The 24,460-nt window shown below is 48.5% G+C and overlaps 3 protein-coding genes across 3 annotated transcripts; all 3 read left to right on the top strand.

Moving 5' to 3' along the window:
• Window positions 1-1,490: 1,490 nt before the first annotated feature.
• LOC309680849 (acidic mammalian chitinase-like) lies at window positions 1,491-12,331 on the top strand (the record flags this gene model as incomplete). The annotated part of the gene is made up of 17 exons (XM_082494599.1): window positions 1,491-1,536; window positions 1,642-1,807; window positions 1,917-2,041; window positions 2,525-2,633; window positions 2,725-2,910; window positions 3,066-3,185; window positions 3,285-3,426; window positions 8,680-8,709; window positions 9,419-9,620; window positions 9,756-9,812; window positions 9,909-10,074; window positions 10,184-10,308; window positions 10,793-10,916; window positions 11,042-11,227; window positions 11,383-11,502; window positions 11,602-11,743; window positions 12,081-12,331. The coding sequence occupies exons 2-17, from the start codon at window positions 1,652-1,654 to the stop codon at window positions 12,329-12,331; spliced, it is 2,241 nt and encodes a 746-aa protein (XP_082350725.1). The 5' UTR covers window positions 1,491-1,536; window positions 1,642-1,651.
• A 3,001-nt stretch (window positions 12,332-15,332) lies between these two features.
• LOC309680753 (acidic mammalian chitinase-like) lies at window positions 15,333-20,489 on the top strand (the record flags this gene model as incomplete). The annotated part of the gene is made up of 11 exons (XM_082494464.1): window positions 15,333-15,414; window positions 16,075-16,104; window positions 16,932-17,133; window positions 17,512-17,568; window positions 17,673-17,838; window positions 17,948-18,072; window positions 18,584-18,707; window positions 18,837-19,022; window positions 19,555-19,674; window positions 19,774-19,915; window positions 20,251-20,489. The coding sequence occupies 11 exons, from the start codon at window positions 15,333-15,335 to the stop codon at window positions 20,487-20,489; spliced, it is 1,473 nt and encodes a 490-aa protein (XP_082350590.1).
• A 559-nt stretch (window positions 20,490-21,048) lies between these two features.
• On the top strand, window positions 21,049-23,592 carry CIMAP3 (ciliary microtubule associated protein 3; the record flags this gene model as incomplete). Its single annotated transcript, XM_082494598.1, has 6 exons — window positions 21,049-21,185; window positions 21,367-21,571; window positions 21,904-22,002; window positions 22,574-22,707; window positions 22,981-23,107; window positions 23,524-23,592. 6 exons carry the CDS (start codon window positions 21,049-21,051, stop codon window positions 23,590-23,592), a joined length of 771 nt encoding a protein of 256 aa, XP_082350724.1.
• Between the last annotated feature and the right edge of the window lie 868 nt (window positions 23,593-24,460).

The raw sequence follows: 24,460 nt of genomic DNA, 5'->3' as shown, positions 1-24,460 counted from the left end.
CTTTCACTGTTATACTGGGTGGCTATACAGGAGATTTTGGGGGATTAGAACTGCAGCACACTCTCTTCCGTCAAAGGAAAATATATAGCAGTTACTTTCAGGAGGGATAGTTATATTTTTTATTACTGATGGAGGCAATATGTTATGCTTTAAAATTAATTGAATTTATACCTGTTTCAAATTCAAATGTGCTTTTTGAACAAAAATCTAAAAATCAAAATACTGCATTGTCACGTGTTTGGTTTCTTTTCTATGATTTTACCTGAAATCATTTGACTAATTTTACCCACGTCCGTATAAACACACAGCAGACCCATGCTTGATAGTACAGAGATTCTTGTATGTTTTTCATAGCAAACAATGATCACAAGATAAGATTATATTTGGCTCAGTCCAGTTATGCACAAGAACTCTGTATTTCTAAGTATAAACACTTAAACCTTTGTTCTTTAACTTTTTTCTCTAAAGGTCTGGCCCTCCTGCTGAACGCCCAGATAGGTATGTGCTTTCTTCTGAAAAACAAGTGTACCAAACCCTCTTCAGAATCAGCATATACAGGCAGGTCAAACAGTCGGCACAGCAAACACACCAAGAGCCTTCCACCTTCCCGACACCTCATCGGAGATCCCTTCTGCTTCTGCTTTTCTTATGTGGCAGCAAAGGAGAAAGATTCCGTTTGGGGAAGAGACCCAGCACTCAGAACCACCCTGATTCATGACTTTAAGGGTGCAAGGGGCTCCTAGACCGACTCATCTACTGAAACAAAGTAGGAAGGAAAGAAATCCATTATGATCCTCGGAGAGCCAGTTCCCAGAAGGATAACCAACCCTGCTTCGCTGTCTCTGCACTCCTTACCCTGCAGGGAAACACTGCCCAATCATCCCTGAGCAGATCTAGTTAGGATACTCTACGTGAAGTTCCTAATATCTCTTAAGTGCAGTCCAAATCTACCCCACTTCCTCTCATTCTCTACAGGCACTGCCTATGTGCTGTCATGTTACTTCACCAACTGGGCCCAGTATAGGCCTGGCCCGGGAAAATTCATGCCTGACAACATCGACCCGTGCCTGTGCGACCATCTGATCTACGCCTTTGCTGGCATGTCCAACAATGAGATCACAACTTACGAATGGAACGACGAGACCCTTTACAAATCCTTCAACGGCTTGAAGAACCAGTACGTATCGAGTGCAAAGGGCATCACTTGTTCTTCCTCTCAGGTCCTGCCCCATTATTCAGCATCCATTCTGTGCACAATGGCAGCACAACTCACGTTTGTGGGATGCTGAGGAGAAGAGGCAGATAGTGATGGGCAGAGGAGGGCAGATTGCCAGCACCAGTCCTTTGAGAATGGTGACCATGATTCTCTGCGCTAAGGACTTGCTCTTGGCATTTCACACCAAGAGATCACGTCCTACAAAGGCAGCTACACCAGCCATTTACTTGCAGTAAAACATGTCCCTCTCCCTTCCTTTGCAGAAACAGAAACCTGAAGACCCTCCTGGCCATTGGAGGATGGAACTTCGGGACAGCCAAGTAAGTTCAAAACATCTTCTTCCCATAACAGCAACCTGGAAAGGGAGGAAGAGGGGGGAAGAGGCACTAACCAAAGCCCTACTCTGTCCTGCTCTGCTTCCCCAGGTTCTCCACAATGGTTTCCACACCCCAGAACCGCCAGACCTTCATCAAGTCCGTCATCAAGTTCCTGCGCCAGTACCAATTTGATGGGCTGGACCTTGACTGGGAATACCCTGGCTCCAGGGGCAGCCCACCCCAGGACAAGGCTCTCTTCACTGTCCTCGTTAAGGTAGGTTGAAACAAAAGGTTGTGGTCGAGCCCTCTGCTCTGCACAGCTCTGGCTGCAAAGCCTCACGCCAGAGAGTCCACAGTGAGACCTGTTTCTTGGCATCCCTCAGGAAATGCTGGCAGCCTTTGAGCAGGAAGCCAAACAGGTCAACAAGCCCCGTCTCATGGTCACTGCTGCTGTTGCTGCTGGACTTTCCACCATTCAGGCTGGCTACGAAATTCCTGAGCTTGGCAAGTGAGTAGCAAACTCTCAGGTATTGTTTCTGTGCCTCAAGAGGTTTTCCTTCAAATAGTGAAGGGAAACTCTGCCACTATCTGGCAGAAACCAACCTCATTGCATGTGGGGTCCCTACTCTTTTGCGTAAGGCAAGAATGTTACGAGAGTGGTGCTTGTTTGGTGGGAAAGGGGACGCCTCAGAAAGGCAAGCGTAACAACAGGCTGACTCCAGCCACTCAGTGCCATCGGGGAACATCTCTCCGTTCCCACGATACCAGCGCAATTCACACTCTGCCTTCACCTCTGCCTCCGTCCACTGGCAGAGAGAATTGGCTCCAGCACTTACGAGGCCAGCTTGAAACAAGTCTGGAAGAACCCAGATTTGCAGAAAGTGGGGACATGGCCAGGGATGCGGTGGGGTAAACAGTCAGCGCTACAGGAACAATCAGGTCTGGGTGACTCAGCAGGCCAGGAGATAGACGCAAGCAATGTTCTCCACAGGTACTTGGACTATATCCACGTGATGACTTATGACTTCTACAGCGCTTGGGATGGACGCACAGGGGAGAACAGCCCTCTGTACAGTGGCGTTAACAGCCACCTCAGTGTTGTAAGTATATTTTGGGAGCCTCTGCCACAGAAGTCACATTTCTGCCTACAAGTCCTGGCATAGACATCTGCTGTGATTTTTTTTTTAATAGGATTATGCTATGAACTATTGGAAGAGCAATGGTGCCCCAGCAGAGAAGCTTCTTGTTGGATTCCCAACCTATGGACGTAACTTCAACCTCCAAAACCCATCTAACACTGCTGTTGGGGCACCAACATCAGGGCCTGGGCCAGCTGGACCTTACACAAAGGAGGCTGGATTGTTGGCTTACTACGAGGTATGTGCGCTCCTACACGCCCAGACCACCAAGAACACAAACACCCTTCAAACTACCCAGCAAGGAAATATTAACCAATGGACCTGTGGAACATGCCAACTGCCTGCTTTTGTAGGACACTTGCTAACTTCTCCCTCTCTCCCTTTCTGTCCTAGATCTGCACATTCCTGGACTCTGGAGCCACCCAGGCTTGGGATGCCCCCCAGGACGTGCCCTACGCTTACAAAGGCAGCGAATGGGTTGGCTATGACAACATCAAGAGCTTCAACATCAAGGTATGGTGGGATGTGTGACTGTGCTAATAATAAGGCAGGAGGCCCTCTGCAGTAGCAGGTCCCAGGATTAATTGGGTTCTCTCCCCTGGCACTGAACAGGTTGACTGGCTGAAGAAGAACAATTTTGGAGGTGCTATGGTTTGGACCATTGATCTGGATGATTTCACTGGCACTTTCTGCAAGCAGGGCAAATATCCCCTGATCACCACCCTGAAGAACGGACTTGGTCTGCAAAGCAGGAGTAAGTAACTTGAGTAACATGGGCTTTGCGCATTTTACATTCAACTATAAAAAGCTGGTGTGCTTGTGATGCCGTGGAACCATGGAAGGAGGGTAGGGAGGAGAGTCCATTATAAATATAATACCTTCCCAAAGTAAAACGACTTCCTGCTTTCATTTCAGGTTGCAAGACCTATTAATCTTCCAGTCCTCAAGTCCCTGCAGCTCCTAAACATAGAATTTGGAGTGCAAACACGAGCTGGACTAACAGTTCAAGTCACTGTGGTCAGAGTGGTTTCTTTGCTGGCAAAGCCATCCAGACAGAACCAACCAGAGCAGCTTATACCAATGTTTGGACATCAAAACTTCTTTCAGAATTGCCATGACAATCTAGTGTATAATACCAGCTCCTCCTGCTACAACTGGCCATGAATATACCAATCCTATTGCAGCAAACAGATCCCTCTGATCTTATTGCATGGAATAGCAATGATTAAATAAAGCATTCTGCAAAAGCAACAATCCTCGTTGTGTCAACTCATCTCACTCTTAATGTTTTGATGCTCATGATTCTCGTGTGATATTTACACTTATGCTCAGGGGAGAGCCTGAATACACAAGCTGCATTTTAAACAGTGATAAACTGGCATTTCCAAGACTTTCTTGCTGTGCCAGTGGGACAGTCGGTAAGAGGGAAAAAAAGCAGAAGGAAGGGACAGACCAGATCAGGCTGTGCCATGAAAGAGCACACAGAGAAGGGTCACAGTGGGACAACCAGGACGCTGGCTCCCCACAGAGCCCTTATGCGAGGCCTGTGCATTTGTCCAGGAAAAAGCATTCCCCTCCTGGAAAAGTTAACTTCCAAAGGTACCAGTCTTCAAAGCGGCCACAGCCCTGGTGCTCTGGCCATGAGGCATCATCTAGTCCCTGCTGCAGGAATGGTTCAGCTAGACACATACCAATTCACAGGCAGATTGCTGATGTGTCCTAGAGCCCCAAATGTCTTCTCCATGGTCTGAGCAGCAAGGAACTCTCATGTCCCATGGCAGGAACCTCAGGGAAGAATCACAAAACTGTTCTTCCTTCTCTCCCAACAATGGTCCATTTAAAAAGCATCTGCTTAGAGAAGAGAAATGAGTGGGAGTGATTTCTTCTGCTGCTTGGGCACTTCTGCCCTTCCCCTGAGGCAAATGGAGCCAGCAATGTGCCCTTGTCACCAGGAAGGCCAATGGAATCCTGGGCTGCATAGGGAAGAGTGTGGCCAGTAGGTCGAGGGAAGTCATTCTCCCCTCTACTCCGCACTGCTGAGGCCACAACGGGAATACTGTGTCCAGTTCTGGGCTCCCCAGTTCACGAGAGACAGGGAGTTACTGGAGAGAGTCCAGCATAGGGCAACTAAGATGATTGAGGGATTGGAGAGTGTCCCTTATGAGGAAAGGCGGAGAGCGCTGGGACTCTTTAGCCTGGAGAAGAGAAGGCTGAGTGGAGACCTTATTATTGTGGACAAGTATCTAAAGGGTGGGTTGAAGGAGGATGGAGCCAGACTCTTTTCAGTGGTTCCCAGTGACAGGACGAGGTGCAACGGGCACAAATTGAAACATAGGAAGTTCCGTTCAAATACAAGAAAAATCTTCTTTACGGTTAGGGTGACAGAGCACTGGAACAGGCTGCCCAGGGAGGTTCTGGAGGCCCTTTCTCTGGAGGTTTTCAAGACCCACCTGGATGCAGTCCTGAGTAATGTGCTCAGGCAATCCTGCTTTAGCAGGGGAGTTGGACCAGATGATCTCTAGAGGTCCCTTCCAACTCTGAAAATTCTGTGATTCCGTGATTATAAAGTCAGTAAGAGGCTTCTCCTTTTAAACAACTAAATCAGTCTCAGATATTCTCTGGAAAAGAAATCACAGAGGAAGAAAGGCTTTTTGATAACAGCAAGAGCAGGGCAGTGTTTCTCACCAGACCCACAGGTAAGAAAAGCCAGTTTCAAGTAGCACACCCACTGCTTTGACAGAATTTTTAGGCTGTTCCCACCACAGACTATCAGTTTCGATCACACGTGCTGGGGGTGCACTTCACCTATGCCCAGGACTCCAGCTCCGTACATCACTTTCCCCCTCACTGAGAAGCAGAACTGCTGCAGCAGCCCTGTGAGGACCTGTCCAACGGCATCAGCCTCCACTGCACTTCGGTATGCTTGGCTTTCGGTACACCTCCTGCCAACAGTCAGAAGTGCAGAAAATCAGTCCAGAGTCTTACATCACCTCCACACATCAGCTGCTCCAGCTTTTTATCCTCACGTTCATTGATCACAAATCATTTTTTCAGAAGCAGACTCTGTTTGAGAAGCAGAGAGAGAGCTGGAAAAAACAGTAGGCATTTAGGTGCTCGTGGCTGCAGTACACAGGCAAACAGAGACCTGTCTCAGAGTGGAGGGTAGTCCTAGATCTCCATACACACAGCCCAGCAGCAGCAGCAAAATCCTTGTGCTAAACCTAGGGCCTCGTGACTGATCATATATGAGCTCTGGCAACACAGGCTCTACATATAGACGTATAGGCAGAAATAGCTGGGGTAAATTCCCACAGGAAAATTCCCAAGGAATTTCCAAGAACACCACTCCACACTAAGGAAAACCACCCTGGCAACAGACTGCCTCCATGGCAGTAGGAAGTTGTCTGCCTGCAGTGAGCGACATCGGATCAGCAGCCCAAAACACGCATAGCTCTCCCCAGGCCTTTTTTTTTGGCAAAATCACACGGCTTCGCACGTCCAAACCCAGAATGCATTTCTGCTAGCTCAACAGCATCTTTGCACTGCTAATGCGACAGAAAGCAGCCTCGCTTCACTTGGAAATCCAAGGCCGGATCTTTCACACACACATACCTAGCCAAGGACCCATCTACCTGCTACACGTCTCTGTGTTGCTCACGTGAACCTTGGCTGTCGTGACGCTGCCGTCAGCACAAATGCCTGTATCGTCAGCTCCAATCTCCCCGTACCAGGAGACCGATACCTGCATCTCTGCCTCCAGATAAAGGTTAGCATAGGGCTTTCCAAAACACATGGCGCCATTGCATTGACCTTCACATTTCTCCCCAGTTTAGCCTTCCCCAGTGACCAGCCTAATCTCCACAGCAAGGGCAGGGAGAACAAAACAACCTCTCTATAGCAATGGCTCATGTCCACCGAGGTTAGCAAGGCCAGGATGGCTAAGGTTCTTGGGGAAATCAGGAGTTTTTAGAGAGTTTGCTGAGAGCCAGGTGTCAGACACATCTCACAGGGGATGGGTGCAAGGCTGTGCAAGCACCATGCCTGACTGACAAACTTGTTTCATCATTCACTATATTTCATGCACTCCAAACACAAAATCTAGAAGTATAATGAGCTTTAGCGGTAGGTCACTGACTTCAGTGCCAGCATGTGATATGGGCAACTTTGAGGCTGTTTTCCAGGCTCCCATGCAGCCAAGTCTGAGTGACCGAGTGGAAATTCACCTTCACATCATTTTAAAAGGAATTAGAGAACAACTCGGTGCGGAGCAACTGGTCATGTGCATGCTGTGTCTTACTATACCATTTGCACCGGCCCTGACAGAGCCTTGTGTGCAGACAGAATCTTCTGAGTTAAAAATATCATTTTCAGCACCTGTAACTGCCTTTAAAAAATCCCATTCAGATATGCTTAGAAGAAAGACATTGCATCCTGATAACAACAAAATGAGACGAGCTCATATAGAATAAAAGACATTCAGGTAATTTCTACCTGTGAGCTTCACAGGAACCAAAGGTAAGGCAGGAGTGTTTGGCAACACAGACTTCTCTCAGTTTGGGAAAAAACTGAGCAAAAAGAGTAGGGAATACATGTGAGAGGAAATGGCTCCTGCACGATTCTCTGTCCCTGGGCTCTCTCCCGTCGAGTGTGACTTCCAACAAATAATGCTTTCGCCTGAAGAAAATTACGTTTGAAAATGGGAAAATGACAAAGCAGAAGCTGACTTGGTTTTCCTTTACTGATGGGACACCAGGAAAGCCTCTCCGCTTCCCTCAAGTGATAACACCTCGGATCACAAAGCCCCCTGGATCACCACAGACAGTTTGCCTACAGCAAACTAACCCAGTTCCTGCGTCCCCCAAAAAGCCCGCTGCTGTGAGCCTAAGCCCTGCTCAGCCCGGCCTCGCTGACTGCCCCGGCCAAGGAGACAAATCCCTTGAAAACCACCTTGGGCCTGGCAGTGCCTGCCACCTCCGGGCAGACACAATGACAGCGCAAGGGGAACGCTTCAGCCACCCCTCACTGCATAATCGCCAGTGTTGACACAAAGCCTGTGGCTCTAAAAAAAATATTCTAAGAGAAAAAGCCATCTAATCTTGTTCTGCCACTATACTTGCAGCACCACAACGTGGCACAGCCTGATAATAGCGGTGTCTCCAAATGGAGTGTTAAGGCTCATTGTACTGGTATCATTTCTGTGTGATACTGAACTTTACCAACTTTTGCAATGTTTGTCCATCTTTGTTGATACAAGAGTGGCAGGAAATGAGAGGAGCGTATAAAAGCGGGAGACGGTCTGCACCAGACCAGTTCTGGTCCAAGATGGCCAAGCTCACTTTGCTTACCGGTAAGTCCTGCTTCAAACCTTAGTTCTCTACCTTTAAGACAAGTATTTGTGGCTCTTTCACTGTTATACTGGGTGGCTATAGAGGAGATTTTGGGGGATTAGAACTGCAGCACACTCTCTTCCGTCAAAGGAAAATATATAGCAGTTCCTTTTGGGATGATTATACACTGCACTACTTTTGAAGTGGATTTCTTTTTCTCTGGATATGCAAATTCCTGATGTATTTGCTCTATGAAATTGAAAAATTATCTTGGACCAAGAAAATGACACTCTGAGGAGGGAAACCGGTCATTCTGAGGGAAAGGCCACTACTGTCTCCATAGCAAGAGTACATTCCAAAAGGCTTCTGCTATTTCAGCCATGCTTACAGGCATCAAGATATACCTGTTGCCTATCCCTGGCCGAAAGAAGCAGCAGAACATTGAGCCGTTATGACCATGGGCTGCTCTGTGCGTCCCCTTCCCTCAGAATGAATTGTGACCTGGGAGACAGGTTATGTTGCGGTCCAACAGATCCTCATGAAGAGGAGCAAAAATAGGCCCATTGACAGAAGCCATTTTATTGTCTGCGTTACCGGATATATACCGCAGAGCTTCTGCTAGTTCAGGCATTACCTTGTTTCTCAGTTCTAACACTAATCCCACACTTTTTCCTTTAAAGGTCTGGTCCTCCTGCTGAACGCCCAGATAGGTATGTGCCTTCTACCCCAAAAACAACTCTACCAAACCTTTCTCAGTTGTGACACGTGCAGGCAACTGCAGCAGACTTCCTAGCTAATTCTTTTACCAGCCACAGAGGAGGAAGGAGAGGCAGGCAGGCACACAGCACTGGCATCTCTGAAGACAAAAGCTTGACCAACCATGGCATGCTCAATCCAAAGAGCAAATACGGTGTTTTCATTCACGCAAGCTTCCCCTTAGCAGCCCCTTCCTGCTTGGCTTGAATGAAGCATGAAAGCGGCCACTAGCTTAGTCTTTGCAGAAGCTTTCAAACAGGCGGCACAGCAAACACACCAAGAGCCTTCCACCTTCCCGACACCTCACCAGAGATCCCTTCTGCTTCTGCTTTTCTTATGTGGCAGCAAAGGAGAAAGATTCCGTTTGGGGAAGAGACCCAGCACTCAGAACCACCCTGATTCATGACTTTAAGGGTGCAAGGGGCTCCTAGACCGACTCATCTACTGAAACAAAGTAGGAAGGAAAGAAATCCATTATGATCCTCGGAGAGCCAGTTCCCAGAAGGATAACCAACCCTGCTTCGCTTTCTCTGCACTCCTTACCCTGCAGGGAAACACTGCCCAATCATCCCTGAGCAGATCTAGTTAGGATACTCTACGTGAAGTTCCTAATATCTCTTAAGTGCAGTCCAAATCTACCCCACTTCCTCTCATTCTCTACAGGCACTGCCTATGTGCTGTCATGTTACTTCACCAACTGGGCCCAGTATAGGCCTGGCCTGGGAAAATTCATGCCTGACAACATCGACCCGTGCCTGTGCGACCATCTGATCTACGCCTTTGCTGGCATGTCCAACAATGAGATCACAACTTACGAATGGAACGACGAGACCCTTTACAAATCCTTCAACGGCTTGAAGAACCAGTACGTATCGAGTGCAAAGGGCATCAAGAAACGCAAGAGCCCTGTGCTTTCCGTTGGTCTCTTGGGTAATGTTAGAAATTGGAAAGACTAAACCATTCCTTGTAGTGAAACATGTTCCTGTCCCTCCCTTTCCAGGAATGGAAAACTGAAGACCCTCCTGGCCATTGGAGGATGGAACTTCGGGACAGCCAAGTAAGTTCATAGCCCAATAACAGCACACTGGAAGGGAGAGAAAGAGGGGAAGAGGCACCAACCAAAGCCCTACTCTGTCCTGCTCTGCTTCCCCAGGTTCTCCACAATGGTTTCCACACCCCAGAACCGCCAGACCTTCATCAAGTCCGTCATCAAGTTCCTGCGCCAGTACCAATTTGATGGGCTGGACCTTGACTGGGAATACCCTGGCTCCAGGGGCAGCCCACCCCAGGACAAGGCTCTCTTCACTGTCCTCGTTAAGGTAGGTTGAAACAAAAGGTTGTGGTCGAGCCCTCTGCTCTGCACAGCTCTGGCTGCAAAGCCTCATGCCAGAGAGTCCACAGTGAGACCTGTTTCTTGGCATCCCTCAGGAAATGCTGGCAGCCTTTGAGCAGGAAGCCAAACAGGTCAACAAGCCCCGTCTCATGGTCACTGCTGCTGTTGCTGGAGGTCTTTCCACCATTCAGGCTGGCTACGAGATTCCTGAGCTTGGCAAGTGAGTAGCAAACTCTCAGGTATTGTTTCTGTGCCTCAGAGTGGTCTTCCTTCAAATAGTGATGGGAAATTCTGCCACTATCTGGCAGAAACCAACCTCATTGCATGTGGGGTCCCTACTCTTTTGCGTAAGGCAAGAATGTTACGAGAGTGGTGCTTGTTTGGTGGGAAAGGGGACGCCTCAGAAAGGCAAGCATAACAACAGGCTGACTCCAGCCACTCAGTGCCATCGGGGAACATCTCTCCGTTCCCACGATACCAGCCCAATTCACACTCTGTCTTCACCTCTGCCTCCGTCCACTGGCAGAGAGAATTGGCTCCAGCACTTACGAGGCCAGCTTGAAACAAGTCTGGAAGAACCCAGATTTGCAGAAAGTGGGGACATGGCCAGGGATGCGGTGGGGTAAACAGTCAGCGCTACAGGAACAATCAGGTCTGGGTGACTCAGCAGGCCAGGAGATAGACTCAAGCAATGTTCTCCACAGGTACTTGGACTATATCCACGTGATGACTTATGACTTCCACGGCTCCTGGGATGGATTCACTGGGGAGAACAGCCCTCTGTACGAAGGCCCAACTGACACCGGGGACCTCATCTACTTCAATGTCGTACGTATATTTTCTGAGACTGTGTCACAGATCATTATCCTGACACCAGTGATCAGAAATTTAAGGAGGCATCCTCCTGCCCACAGAGCCTGGCACCAACTTTACCTGTGGTGTTTTTTTAATAGGATTATGCTATGAACTATTGGAAGAGCAATGGTGCCCCAGCAGAGAAGCTCCTTGTTGGATTCGCAACCTATGGACATAACTACATCCTCCAAAACCCATCTAACACTGCTGTTGGGGCACCAGCCTCAGGGCCTGGGCCAGCTGGACCTTACACAAGGCAGGCTGGATTCTTGGCTTACTACGAGGTATGTGCGCTCCTACACGCCCAGACCACCAAGAACACAAACACCCTTCAAACTACCCAGCAAGGAAATATTAACCAATGGACCCGTGGAACATGCCAACTGCCTGCTTTTGTAGGACACTTGCTAACTTCTCCCTCTCTCCCTTTCTGTCCTAGATCTGCACATTCCTGGACTCTGGAGCCACCCAGGCTTGGGATGCCCCCCAGGACGTGCCCTACGCTTACAAAGGCAGCGAATGGGTTGGCTATGACAACATCAAGAGCTACAAGATCAAGGTATGGTGGGATGTGTGACTGTGCTAATAATAAGGCAGGAGGCCCTCTGCAGTAGCAGGTCCCGGGACTAATCGGGATCTCTCCCCTGGCGCTGAACAGGTTGACTGGCTGAAGAAGAACAATTTTGGAGGTGCTATGGTCTGGGCCATTGATATGGATGACTTCACTGGCACTTTCTGCAAGGAAGGCAAATATCCCCTGATCACCACCCTGAAGAACGGACTTGGTCTGCAAAACAGCGGTGAGTAGCTTCCGTAGCGCCTGCTTCTCCAAGGTGACTCCTGAGTTCACTGCTGATGCAGGGCTTCAGAGACCCACGAACCTTTCTCTCTGGAGCCTTGGTGGATAAAGACTTTCTGTTGAAGCCACAACTAGAGATTGCCCTGGAAAGATCCCTTCACTCTTCATCCCCCAGGATAAAAGAGGGAAATTGTACACTGGACCTGGGTCCAGATATTGCAAAGACGTTGGGGCAACAGCCTTTAATAGCTGACGCCACCACTAAAGGGCCTAGGGAGGGAGGGGAGGGCTGAGAGACTGTCAACACAGAAATGAGCCCTTTCCTGCTTTTATTTCAGACTGCGTGCCTCCGCCTCAGCCCAATCCTCCCATCACTGAAGCTCCTAACCAAGGAAGCGGCAGTGGGAGCGGAGGCTCAGGTAGTGGCTCTGGTGGGAGCGGCTTCTGTGCTGGCAAGGCCAATGGCATCTACGCAGATCCAACCAACAAGAGCAACTTCTACAACTGCGTTAATGGTGAAACCTTCATGCAGACCTGCCAGAATGGTCTTGTCTTTGATCCCAGCTGCTCCTGCTGCAACTGGCCATGAAGATACCAACCCCATCACCCCAAACAGACCCCTCTGATCTAATTGCACAGAATAAGAATGATTAAATAAAGTGTTCTGCAAAAGCAACAATCCTCACTGTGTCAACTTGTCGCAATCTTAGTATTTTGCTGCTCCCTGATTCTCTCATGATACTTCCATTTGTGCTCGGGGAAGGGCCTGAATGCACAGGCTGGACTTGATTTTGGTGGGGTATTTTCCAGAGATTTCTTGCTGCCCTACCTTGACAGCCAGGCACAGGGAAAAAGACAGAGGGCAGACAACGGGGCAGATTAGGCTGTGCCACAAGAGAGATCTCAGAGAAGCACGCTAACAGTCCAACCTATAGAGTGCTTCCCCAGACCTCTCCCGTACTGACTTACAGTGCGAGAACAGCAGCTCCTGGGAGCGGGAGCCAAAAAGCTGCAATCCACAGGGAAGTTATCAAACCTCTTCATTTTAAACAGACATAAACTCGTATTTCCAAGACTTTCTTGCTGTGCCAGCGGGGCAGTCAGTGAGAGGGAAAAAAAGCAGAAGGAAGGGACAGAGCAGATCAGGCTGTGCCATGAAAGAGCACGCAGAGAAGGGTCACAGTGGCACAGCTAGGACGCTGGCTCCCCACGGAGCAAGGCCTGTGCGTTTGTCCAGGAAAAAGCATTCCCCTCCTGGAAGTTACCTTCCAAAGGGATCAGCCTTCAAGGCTCCCACAGCCCTGGTGCTCTGGTTATGAGGCGTCAATTCATAGAATCGGAGAATCAGAGAATTGTCTAGGTTGGAAGAGACCTTTAACATCATCACGTCCAAACATCAACCAAACACTGCCAAAATCATCACTAAGCCATGTCCCTAAGCACCACAACTACCCATCTTTAAAATACCTCCAGGGATGTGTGAGAGGTCAACCACCACCTCACAGACACACAGCCCAGCAGCAGCAGCAAAATCCTTGTGCTAAACCTAGGGCCTCGTGACTGATCATATATGAGCTCTGGCAACACAGGCTCTACATATAGACGTATAGGCAGAAATAGCTGGGGTAAATTCCCACAGGAAAATTCCCAAGGAATTTCCAAGAACACCACTCCACACTAAGGAAAACCACCCTGGCAACAGACTGCCTCCATGGCAGTAGGAAGTTGTCTGCCTGCAGTGAGCGACATCGGATCAGCAGCCCAAAACACGCATAGCTCTCCCCAGGCCTTTTTTTTTGGCAAAATCACACGGCTTCGCACGTCCAAACCCAGAATGCATTTCTGCTAGCTCAACAGCATCTTTGCACTGCCAATGAGACAGAAAGCAGCCTCGCTTCACTTGGAAATCCAAGGCCGGATCTTTCACACACACATACCTAGCCAAGGGCCCATCTACCTGCTACACGTCTCTGTGTTGCTCACGTGAACCTTGGCTGTCGTGACGCTGCCGTCAGCACAAATGCCTGTATCGTCAGCTCCAATCTCCCCGTACCAGGAGACCGATACCTGCATCTCTGCCTCCAGATAAAGGTTAGCATAGGGCTTTCCAAAACACATGGCGCCATTGCATTGACCTTCACATTTCTCCCCAGTTTAGCCTTCCCCAGTGACCAGCCTAATCTCCACAGCAAGGGCAGGGAGAACAAAACAACCTCTCTATAGCAATGGCTCATGTCCACCGAGGTTAGCAAGGCCAGGATGGCTAAGGTTCTTGGGGAAATCAGGAGTTTTTAGAGAGTTTGCTGAGAGCCAGGTGTCAGACACATCTCACAGGGGATGGGTGCAAGGCTGTGCAAGCACCATGCCTGACTGACAAACTTGTTTCATCATTCACTATATTTCATGCACTCCAAACACAAAATCTAGAAGTATAATGAGCTTTAGCGGTAGGTCACTGACTTCAGTGCCAGCATGTGATATGGGCAACTTTGAGGCTGTTTTCCAGGCTCCCATGCAGCCAAGTCTGAGTGACCGAGTGGAAATTCACCTTCACATCATTTTAAAAGGAATTAGAGAACAACTCGGTGCGGAGCAACTGGTCATGTGCATGCTGTGTCTTACTATACCATTTGCACCGGCCCTGACAGAGCCTTGTGTGCAGACAGAATCTTCTGAGTTAAAAATATCATTTTCAGCACCTGTAACTGCCTTTAAAAAATCCCATTCAGATATGCTTAGAAGAAAGACATTGCATCCTGATAACAACAAAATGAGACGAGCTCATATAGAATAAAAGACATTCAGGTAATTTCTACCTGTGAGCTTCACAGGAACCAAAGGTAAGGCAGGAGTGTTTGGCAACACAGACTTCTCTCAGTTTGGGAAAAAACTGAGCAAAAAGAGTAGGGAATACATGTGAGAGGAAATGGCTCCTGCACGATTCTCTGTCCCTGGGCTCTCTCCCGTCGAGTGTGACTTCCAACAAATAATGCTTTCGCCTGAAGAAAATTACGTTTGAAAATGGGAAAATGACAAAGCAGAAGCTGACTTGGTTTTCCTTTACTGATGGGACACCAGGAAAGCCTCTCCGCTTCCCTCAAGTGATAACACCTCGGATCACAAAGCCCCCTGGATCACCACAGACAGTTTGCCTACAGCAAACTAACCCAGTTCCTGCGTCCCCCAAAAAGCCCGCTGCTGTGAGCCTAAGCCCTGCTCAGCCCGGCCTCGCTGACTGCCCCGGCCAAGGAGACAAATCCCTTGAAAACCACCTTGGGCCTGGCAGTGCCTGCCACCTCCGGGCAGACACAATGACAGCGCAAGGGGAACGCTTCAGCCACCCCTCACTGCATAATCGCCAGTGTTGACACAAAGCCTGTGGCTCTAAAAAAAATATTCTAAGAGAAAAAGCCATCTAATCTTGTTCTGCCACTATACTTGCAGCACCACAACGTGGCACAGCCTGATAATAGCGGTGTCTCCAAATGGAGTGTTAAGGCTCATTGTACTGGTATCATTTCTGTGTGATACTGAACTTTACCAACTTTTGCAATGTTTGTCCATCTTTGTTGATACAAGAGTGGCAGGAAATGAGAGGAGCGTATAAAAGCGGGAGACGGTCTGCACCAGACCAGTTCTGGTCCAAGATGGCCAAGCTCACTTTGCTTACCGGTAAGTCCTGCTTCAAACCTTAGTTCTCTACCTTTAAGACAAGTATTTGTGGCTCTTTCACTGTTATACTGGGTGGCTATAGAGGAGATTTTGGGGGATTAGAACTGCAGCACACTCTCTTCCGTCAAAGGAAAATATATAGCAGTTCCTTTTGGGATGATTATACACTGCACTACTTTTGAAGTGGATTTCTTTTTCTCTGGATATGCAAATTCCTGATGTATTTGCTCTATGAAATTGAAAAATTATCTTGGACCAAGAAAATGACACTCTGAGGAGGGAAACCGGTCATTCTGAGGGAAAGGCCACTACTGTCTCCATAGCAAGAGTACATTCCAAAAGGCTTCTGCTATTTCAGCCATGCTTACAGGCATCAAGATATACCTGTTGCCTATCCCTGGCCGAAAGAAGCAGCAGAACATTGAGCCGTTATGACCATGGGCTGCTCTGTGCGTCCCCTTCCCTCAGAATGAATTGTGACCTGGGAGACAGGTTATGTTGCGGTCCAACAGATCCTCATGAAGAGGAGCAAAAATAGGCCCATTGACAGAAGCCATTTTATTGTCTGCGTTACAGGATATATACCGCAGAGCTTCTGCTAGTTCAGGCATTACCTTGTTTCTCAGTTCTAACACTAATCCCACACTTTTTCCTTTAAAGGTCTGGTCCTCCTGCTGAACGCCCAGATAGGTATGTGCCTTCTACCCCAAAAACAACTCTACCAAACCTTTCTCAGTTGTGACACGTGCAGGCAACTGCAGCAGACTTCCTAGCTAATTCTTTTACCAGCCACAGAGGAGGAAGGAGAGGCAGGCAGGCACACAGCACTGGCATCTCTGAAGACAAAAGCTTGACCAACCATGGCATGCTCAATCCAAAGAGCAAATACGGTGTTTTCATTCACGCAAGCTTCCCCTTAGCAGCCCCTTCCTGCTTGGCTTGAATGAAGCATGAAAGCGGCCACTAGCTTAGTCTTTGCAGAAGCTTTCAAAGGCAGGTCAAACAGGCGGCACAGCAAACACACCAAGAGCCTTCCACCTTCCCAACACCTCACCGGAGATCCCTTCTGCTTCTGCTCTTCCTTACGTGACAGCAAAGGAGAAAGATTCCGTTTGGGGAAGAGACCCAGCACTCAGAACCACCCTGATTCATGACTTTAAGGGTGCAAGGGGCTCCTAGACCGACTCATCTACTGAAACAAAGTAGGAAGGAAAGAAATCGATTATGATCCTTGGAGAGCCAGCTCCCAGAGGGATAACCGACCCTGCTTCGCTGTCTCTGCACTCCTTACCCTGCAGGGAAACACCGCCCAATCAACCCTGAGCAGATCTGCCTCATGCTGTTACTGACGCCAAGGTGCAACCCAGCGCTCAGTTCCCTTTCCTGTGTAACTTGAAGGATGGTTACAGGAAGTCACACAGCCCCCCGCTGTTCGGGATCTGGTTCCTTCGTCATTTCAGAGACATGTTGTCTCTGCTCTTTTCCCTCCCAACCGCATCTCCTCTCTTTCTCTACAGGCACTGCCTATGTGCTGTCATGTTACTTCACCAACTGGGCCCAGTATAGGCCTGGCCCGGGAAAATTCATGCCTGACAACATCGACCCGTGCCTATGCACTCACCTGCTATATGCCTTTGCTGGCATGTCCAACAATGAGATCACAACTTACGAATGGAACGACGAGACCCTTTACAAATCCTTCAACGGCTTGAAGAACCAGTATGTACCCAGATCAAAGGGCATCAATTATTCTGGCTCATGTACTCCCAGCATCTGTTCTCCGCACAATGGCAGCACAACTCACGTTTGCGGGATGCCAAGGAGAAGAGGCAGATAATGATGGAGGGGAAAGGGAGGGCAGGTAGGGCAGACTGCCAGCACCGGTCCTTTGAGGATGGTGACAGTGACTCAGTGTGCTGAGGACTTGCTCTTCAAATTTCACATCAAGAGATCATGGCCTACAAAGACAGCTACACCAGACGCTTTCAAGAAATGCAAGAGCCCTGTGCTTTCCGTTGGTCTCTTGAGTAATGTTAGAAATTGGAAAGACTAAACCATTCCTTGTAGTGAAACATGTTCCTGTCCCTCCCTTTACAGAAACAGAAACCTGAAGACTTTGCTGTCTATTGGAGGATGGAATTTTGGGTCAGACAAGTAAGTTCAAAACATCTCATTCCAATAACAGCACACTGGAAGGGAGAGAAAGAGGGGAAGAGGCACCAACCAAAGCCCTATTCTGTCCTGCTCTGCTTCCCCAGGTTCTCCACAATGGTTTCCACACCACAGAACCGCCAGACCTTCATCAAGTCCGTCATCAAGTTCCTGCGCCAGTACCAATTTGATGGGCTGGACCTTGACTGGGAATACCCTGGCTCCAGGGGCAGCCCACCCCAGGACAAGGCTCTCTTCACTGTCCTCATTAAGGTAGGTTGAAACAAAAGGTTGTGGTCGAGCCCTCTGCTCTGCACAGCTTTGGCTGCAAAGCCTCATGCCGGAGAGTCCACAGTGAGACCTGTTTCTTGGCATCCCTCAGGAAATGCTGGCAGCCTTTGAGCAGGAAGCCAAACAGGTCAACAAGCCCCGTCTCATGGTCACCGCGGCTGTTGCTGCTGGATTTTCCACCATTCAGGCCGGCTACGAGATTCCTGAGCTTGGCAAGTGAGTAGCAAACTCTCAGGTATGGAGTTGGTTGGATCTGAATAGATGCCATTGGTCTTGCCAGCCGTGCCTCCACTAATCTTGCCTCAAGTGGTCTTCCTTCAAGCAGTTAAGGGAAACTCTGCCACTATCTGGCGGAAACCAACCTCATGTGTGGTCCCTACTCTTCTGCATAAGGCAGGAACGCTTGTTTCTGTGGGAAAGGGGACACCTCAGAAAGACAAGCGTAACAGGCTGGCTCTAGCCACTCAGTGCCATCGGGGAACATCTCTCCATTCCCACAATACCAGCCCAATTCACTCTGCCTTCACCTCTGCCTCCGTCCACTGGCAGAGAGAATTGGCTCCAGCACTTACGAGGCCAGCTTGAAACAAGTCTGGAAGAACCCAGATTTGCAGAAAGTGGGGACATGGCCAGGGATGCGGTGGGGTAAACAGTCAGCGCTACAGGAACAATCAGGTCTGGGTGACTCAGCAGGGCATGAGACAGACACAAGCAACGTTCTCCACAGGTACTTGGACTACATCCATGTGATGACTTATGACTTCCATGGCTCCTGGGATAGAAACACTGGGGAGAACAGCCCTCTGTACAAAGGCCCAGCTGACACTGGGGACTACATCTACTTCAATGTTGTGAGTATATTTTGCAAGACTGTGTCACAAATCTCAGTTCTGTGACCACACCAGTAATGAGAAACTTAGAAATTCATCATCCTGCCTACAAATCCTGGTGAAGATTGGAACAATAAAGTTTTCTTATAGGATTATGCAATGAATTATTGGAAGAGCAATGGTGCACCAGCTGAGAAACTAGTTGTTGGATTTCCAGCATACGGAAATACCTTCACACTGCAAAATCCATCCGACAATGGTCTTGGTGCACCAGCATCAGGACCTGGGCCAGCTGGACCTTACACACAGGAGGCTGGGACACTTGCTTATTATGAGGTACGTGTATTCTAATTACCTCAGTTTTTCAAATCATTTTAGGGAAGACAACCATGGAGCTTTCTGAATGGCTGCCTCAGACACAAAACTGTGCACAGAATTGCAGAAGAATAGCAAATTAAAATAGTAGAGAGAATGTGCACCTGAAAATAGACGTGTTATTCATAAACTGAGTATCACTGTGCAGTTTAGCAGCAATGGTTTGATATAGATGAATAGGCCTCTCAGAAATATAAAGATGATTCCTCCAGTACAATAACAGAAATTACTAATATTATTTTTAGTGTCCAAAACGCAAGGCGTAGGAAGGGGATGTTATACTTGATCTTTTCCCAGTATAATCTTATATATACAAGTAAGCCTTAGAACTTCTTGAGCTCGTTTCACAAAATCTAAGAAAAAATTACTTATTCTCAGGGACCAGAAAAATGACACAAAACTAGAGAATAAAGTCAAGGCAATGACAAAGCATGGACTTTTCCATTTTTGTATGATATTCAATAAAATTCCACCTCTTGGTCCTTCTCCATAGATCTGCACTCTCTTGAACTCTGGAGCCACCCAGGTTTGGGATGCCCCCCAGGACGTGCCCTACGCTTACAAAGGCAGTGAATGGGTTGGCTATGACAACATCAAGAGCTACAAGATCAAGGTATGGTGGGATGTGTGACTGTGCTAATAATAAGGCAGGAGGCCCTCTGCAGTAGCAGGTCCCGGGACTAATCGGGATCTCTCCCCTGGCGCTGAACAGGTTGACTGGCTGAAGAAGAACAATTTTGGAGGTGCTATGGTTTGGGCCCTTGATCTGGATGACTTCACTGGCACTTTCTGCAAGGAAGGCAAATATCCCCTGATCACCACCCTGAAGAACGGACTTGGTCTGCAAAACGGCGGTGAGTAGCTTCCGTAGTGCCTGCTTCTCCAAGGTGACTCCTGAGTTCACTGCTGATGCAGGGCTTCAGAGACCCACGAACCTTTCTCTCTGGAGCCTTGGTGGATAAAGACTTTCTGTGGAAAGAAAGTCTTTCTTACCCTGGAAAGATCCCTTCACTCTTCATCCCCCAGGATAAAAGAGGGAAATTGTACACTGGACCTGGGTCCAGATATTGCAAAGACGTTGGGGCAACAGCCTTTAATAGCTGACGCCACCACTAAAGGGCCTAGGGAGGGAGGGGAGGGCTGAGAGACTGTCAACACAGAAATGAGCCCTTTCCTGCTTTTATTTCAGACTGCGTGCCTCCGCCTCAGCCCAATCCTCCCATCACTGAAGCTCCTAACCAAGGAAGCGGCAGTGGGAGCGGGGGCTCAGGCGTTAGTGACTTCTGTGCTGGCAAGACCAACGGCATCTATGCAGATCCAACCAACAAGCGCATCTTCTACAACTGCATTAATGGTGAAACCTTCATGCAGAGCTGTGATGATGGTCTCATCTTTGATCCCAGCTGCTCCTGCTGCAACTGGCCATGAAGATACCAACCCTATTACACCAGACCCCTCTGATCTAATTGCACAGAATAAGAATGATTAAATAAAGTGTTCTGCAAAAGCAACAATCCTCACTGTGTCAACTTGTCGCAATCTTAGTATTTTGCTGCTCCCTGATTCTCTCGTGATACTTCCATTTGTGCTCGGGGAAGGGCCTGAATGCACAGGCTGGACTTGATTTTGGTGGGGTATTTTCCAGAGATTTCTTGCTGCCCTACCTTGACAGCCAGGCGCAGGGAAAAAGACAGAGGGCAGACAACGGGGCAGATTAGGCTGTGCCACAAGAGAGATCTCAGAGAAGCACGCTAACAGCCCAACCTATAGAGTGCTTCCCCAGACCTCTCCCGTACTGACTTACAGTGCGAGAACAGCAGCTCCTGGGAGCGGGAGCCAAAAAGCTGCAATCCACAGGGAAGTTATTAATCCTCCTCTTTTAACTGTACCCTTCAGGCACTACCATTGCCAGCATTCCCTCCGGCAACCCCAGGTTTGTGTCTATAGCAACTGGAGTACACACACATCCTGACTCTTGCAGGGCAGCATGGCAGCAGTGTGGGAGCTGAGAGGTGAGCTGTGCGAGGTTCGTGAACCAGGGGAGGCTGTGGGCACCAGGGCTTTCCTTGCCTCCGAGGAGCTGTGCGACATCAGACTTCCCCAGCAACCTTCTCCACAACCAGGGTGCTAGGCTAATCTGTACTGAGGCTGGGGAAAAAGAAGCCTTTGTGGCAGGAGTGAACAGGCATCCAAAAGGCAGACCCCTCACAAATATCCAGGGTCATGGGAAACTCCCGTCTGGAGGGTAAGGGGGCGGTTGGCCTCAGACAGAGAGCAGCAGTCACTTAAGAAGGTAACAAAGCAGCAAATGGTCACCTCTGCATGGGTTTATCACACTGGTGGCATTTCCCTCTCCTGGTCTCACAGATGTGCAGAAGCGGATCTCATTTGGGTCATGTCAAGAGCGGAAAATGTTCCCTCTCCACCATGCCCCAGACAGGCTGGGAATCCAGCTGATAGCCATCAGGGGAGACCCTTCACTTGGGCCAGGCTGTTACCTGAGTCAAGAGGCAAGTTGTTCAGTTTTTGTGCTCAGAGCTTTTCCTTCAAAGAAGACACACTGTACAGCAACAATAGGACCATGGCCAGACAGACACAGAGCCCTCACACCTGCCCCGCAAACCAATTATACAAGGTCTCCACATATGCCTAGAAAAAGAAATTCCCCTCCCCTTCCAAATGTACCAGTCCTCAAAGCTCCAGCTGCCCTAGTGCTCTACATTAGTGAGAAATTAGAGGAATTAGTAGGAATAATGTTTGCTGCTCATGTACTTCCGCCCTTCCCTTGATGCAAATGGTGTCTTAAAAATGTCAATAAGACACTTCTGCTTTTGAATCGCAGAGAAGCAGCCTCAGATACTCTTTGGAAAACAAACCACTGAGCAAGAAAGGCTATGTGATAGGAGCGAGAACAGCCCAGCGTTTCATACCAGAGCCACAGGTAAGAAAAGCACACTTCAAAGAGGCAGAGCTGCAGCTTCGCAACAATTTGTAGGCTGTTCCCAACATAGACTATCAGTTTTGATCACATTTTCTGGGGCTGCCTCCAGCTTACATATAGTCTAGTGATCTCCTTACACATAGTCTAGTAGGAGGTGTTGAGCCTAGAGACCAATGACTGATCATATGAGCTCTGGCAACATTGACACATGCATTTGTACATACACATTCATTTGTGTCACATACACACACGTAAATGTACATATTGAGGCAAAATCAGGGAGGAAGCTCAGCTATACTACTTTATCAAACATGCTATGTTTTCTTGCCCAGCTTCTCTAGAATAACAATATATTAGGAGAGACATCCCTAATTTATGGAGACACACAGGAGAGACACTGGGTAAGGAGTAGCGAGTGCACAATTGACTTATTCTGATTTTTTTACCCTATCAGAGTAGTCAAAGCATACATTGAACAGCAGGCCTGTAATGCCCAGCTGGCTGCTGATCAGAGCATGTAGGAAAGGTTTGCAGAACAAAGCCTTCCATGCAGAAATTTTCTCTCTTGCAGGCTGTGACTCCCAGCCCAGCAACGTACCAGTCATTCTGGAAGAAAGAAAGAAAATGCCAGCCTGCCTATGCTCCTTTTTCCATTAAGACACCACGATTTCCAGATAAGCCTTCAGATAAAGATTTTTTCCCTGGGTAATGTAATTAATTTTCTTACACTTTTAATAATAAGCAGGAGTACTAGCAGAGAGAAATATTAAGGCACAAATGGGAGATAGGTAACTGAGTTCCCACTAATACTTTTTTCTCTTCAAAAAGCTCCCCTGCTTTAGTCTTTAACTTAGCATGATGACTAGAATACCACAACATGCATTCCTCCCACAGATCAAGGTAGGGCTGGTAAATTCTGGTATTACAAACATCATAACCAGCTCCACAAATGAGTTATGTTGTGCCTGTTTTCTTTAGACCCGGAACTTACGAAGCAGACAAGCGATTACACAAAAAAATCACTTGGCCAATGAAGTTTGGGTCACCAGACTGGTCTTTAGTGCCGATGCCAGCAAAGAGGATGATAAAAATGGAGGTACAGAAGGTAAGGACAGAGATAAGGGGATGTCATTCGTGGCTTAATGTTTCTGACAAAGGAAATCGTACAATTACTTCAACGCATTTACACTATGTTTTGTCATCCTTTCCTCACTGGCCCGCTGTGTATGTGACTGTATTAGCCTGGGGCACAAGATACAAAGTGATTTTCTATCAGAAAATGCTGGTTTGCATAAACGGTTACAGTCCTTCAAAACAAAACTATGAAGAAATTTGCTCTGGAAGTTTTCATCCACAAAGTAAGAGAACCAGAGCACAGACTTCCCCGTGTAACTCTGCTGGAAAGAAAACCTTTCTGATTTAAAACATAGGTTAAGGTTCTCAACACCATCTCACATCTTCCTGCGCTTTTCTGAAGCAATTGTCATTGGTAATGTCTAACGGATAGCAGTTGCCTTTTAGCTGACCATAGACAGAGAATTCAGGAAACACCGGGACCGAGTGGCCTACCTGAGTTTATATTACAGCTGAGGAGCCAGAGCTGCTGCCGCACGTCCTCCCCTCCAGCAGGGCTGCCCAGGCCTCACTCCACTTCCCACCCACTCAAGAAGACATTCATCTGCACTACCCAGCCTCTCCAAATAAACACCTTTTTAAAGGAGGTATTTCTTGCCACTAGTTGTGCTTACCTGCTATCACACCAGGTGTCTGCTGCCTCTGTGGGTGTTTGGGAGCCACCTGAGCCCACGCACAGCACTCCTCAGTCCCTCATCTCAGGTGATCCCGGCGGCCATTTTCTCTGGGTCACCATGGAAACACCTCACCTCACTGCCCTCCATGACATGGCTTCCCTCGCCACAAGGGGCTTTTGCCCCCCAAATCCAGTCCTCCCTGGCACCGGAGAGGAGCCAAATTAATGCACCTAGAGGGTGGCTCTGCTGCTGTCCTGTCTCCTCAGCACTGGGAGCGAATGCCACCATCTTCTCCTCAGCCGTCACCTGCCTTCCCTGGCTTCGTCACCGCCATCTCCTCATCTCCAACTGATGCTCCAGGCCGGGCCCAGGGGTTCACCCACAGCCTGAGGAGAGCTGAGAAACATGGGGGTGTACATGGCAGAGCCACCCCCGTACTGTGCTGACCTCAGGTATGTTCAGAGAGAGTATAATGGCTTTGTGCGCAGCCAGCAACTATATTAAAGTATCACACAGCAAACATCCCAGGGAAAGAGGCTGTGCTGGGCCAGGTTAGAGCAGATGGCCTGCAAGGTGTACGTTTGTGTTACTAGCTTTTTCCCTGCTGATATGAGGAAGATATTCTCAAGCAAGGCACAAGCAACATGCTGCTAATTAAGAATCTGGCCACAAAAATAAATTTAGCCTGAATCAGAAAGGTGCTGGTA

The sequence above is a fragment of the Vanellus vanellus genome (genome assembly GCF_965231255.1).
Source record: "Vanellus vanellus genome assembly, chromosome: 23".
Lineage (NCBI taxonomy): Eukaryota > Metazoa > Chordata > Aves > Charadriiformes > Charadriidae > Vanellus > Vanellus vanellus.
Note: the sequence above shows the minus strand (reverse complement) of the source record. Positions and strands in the feature narration are given on the sequence as shown.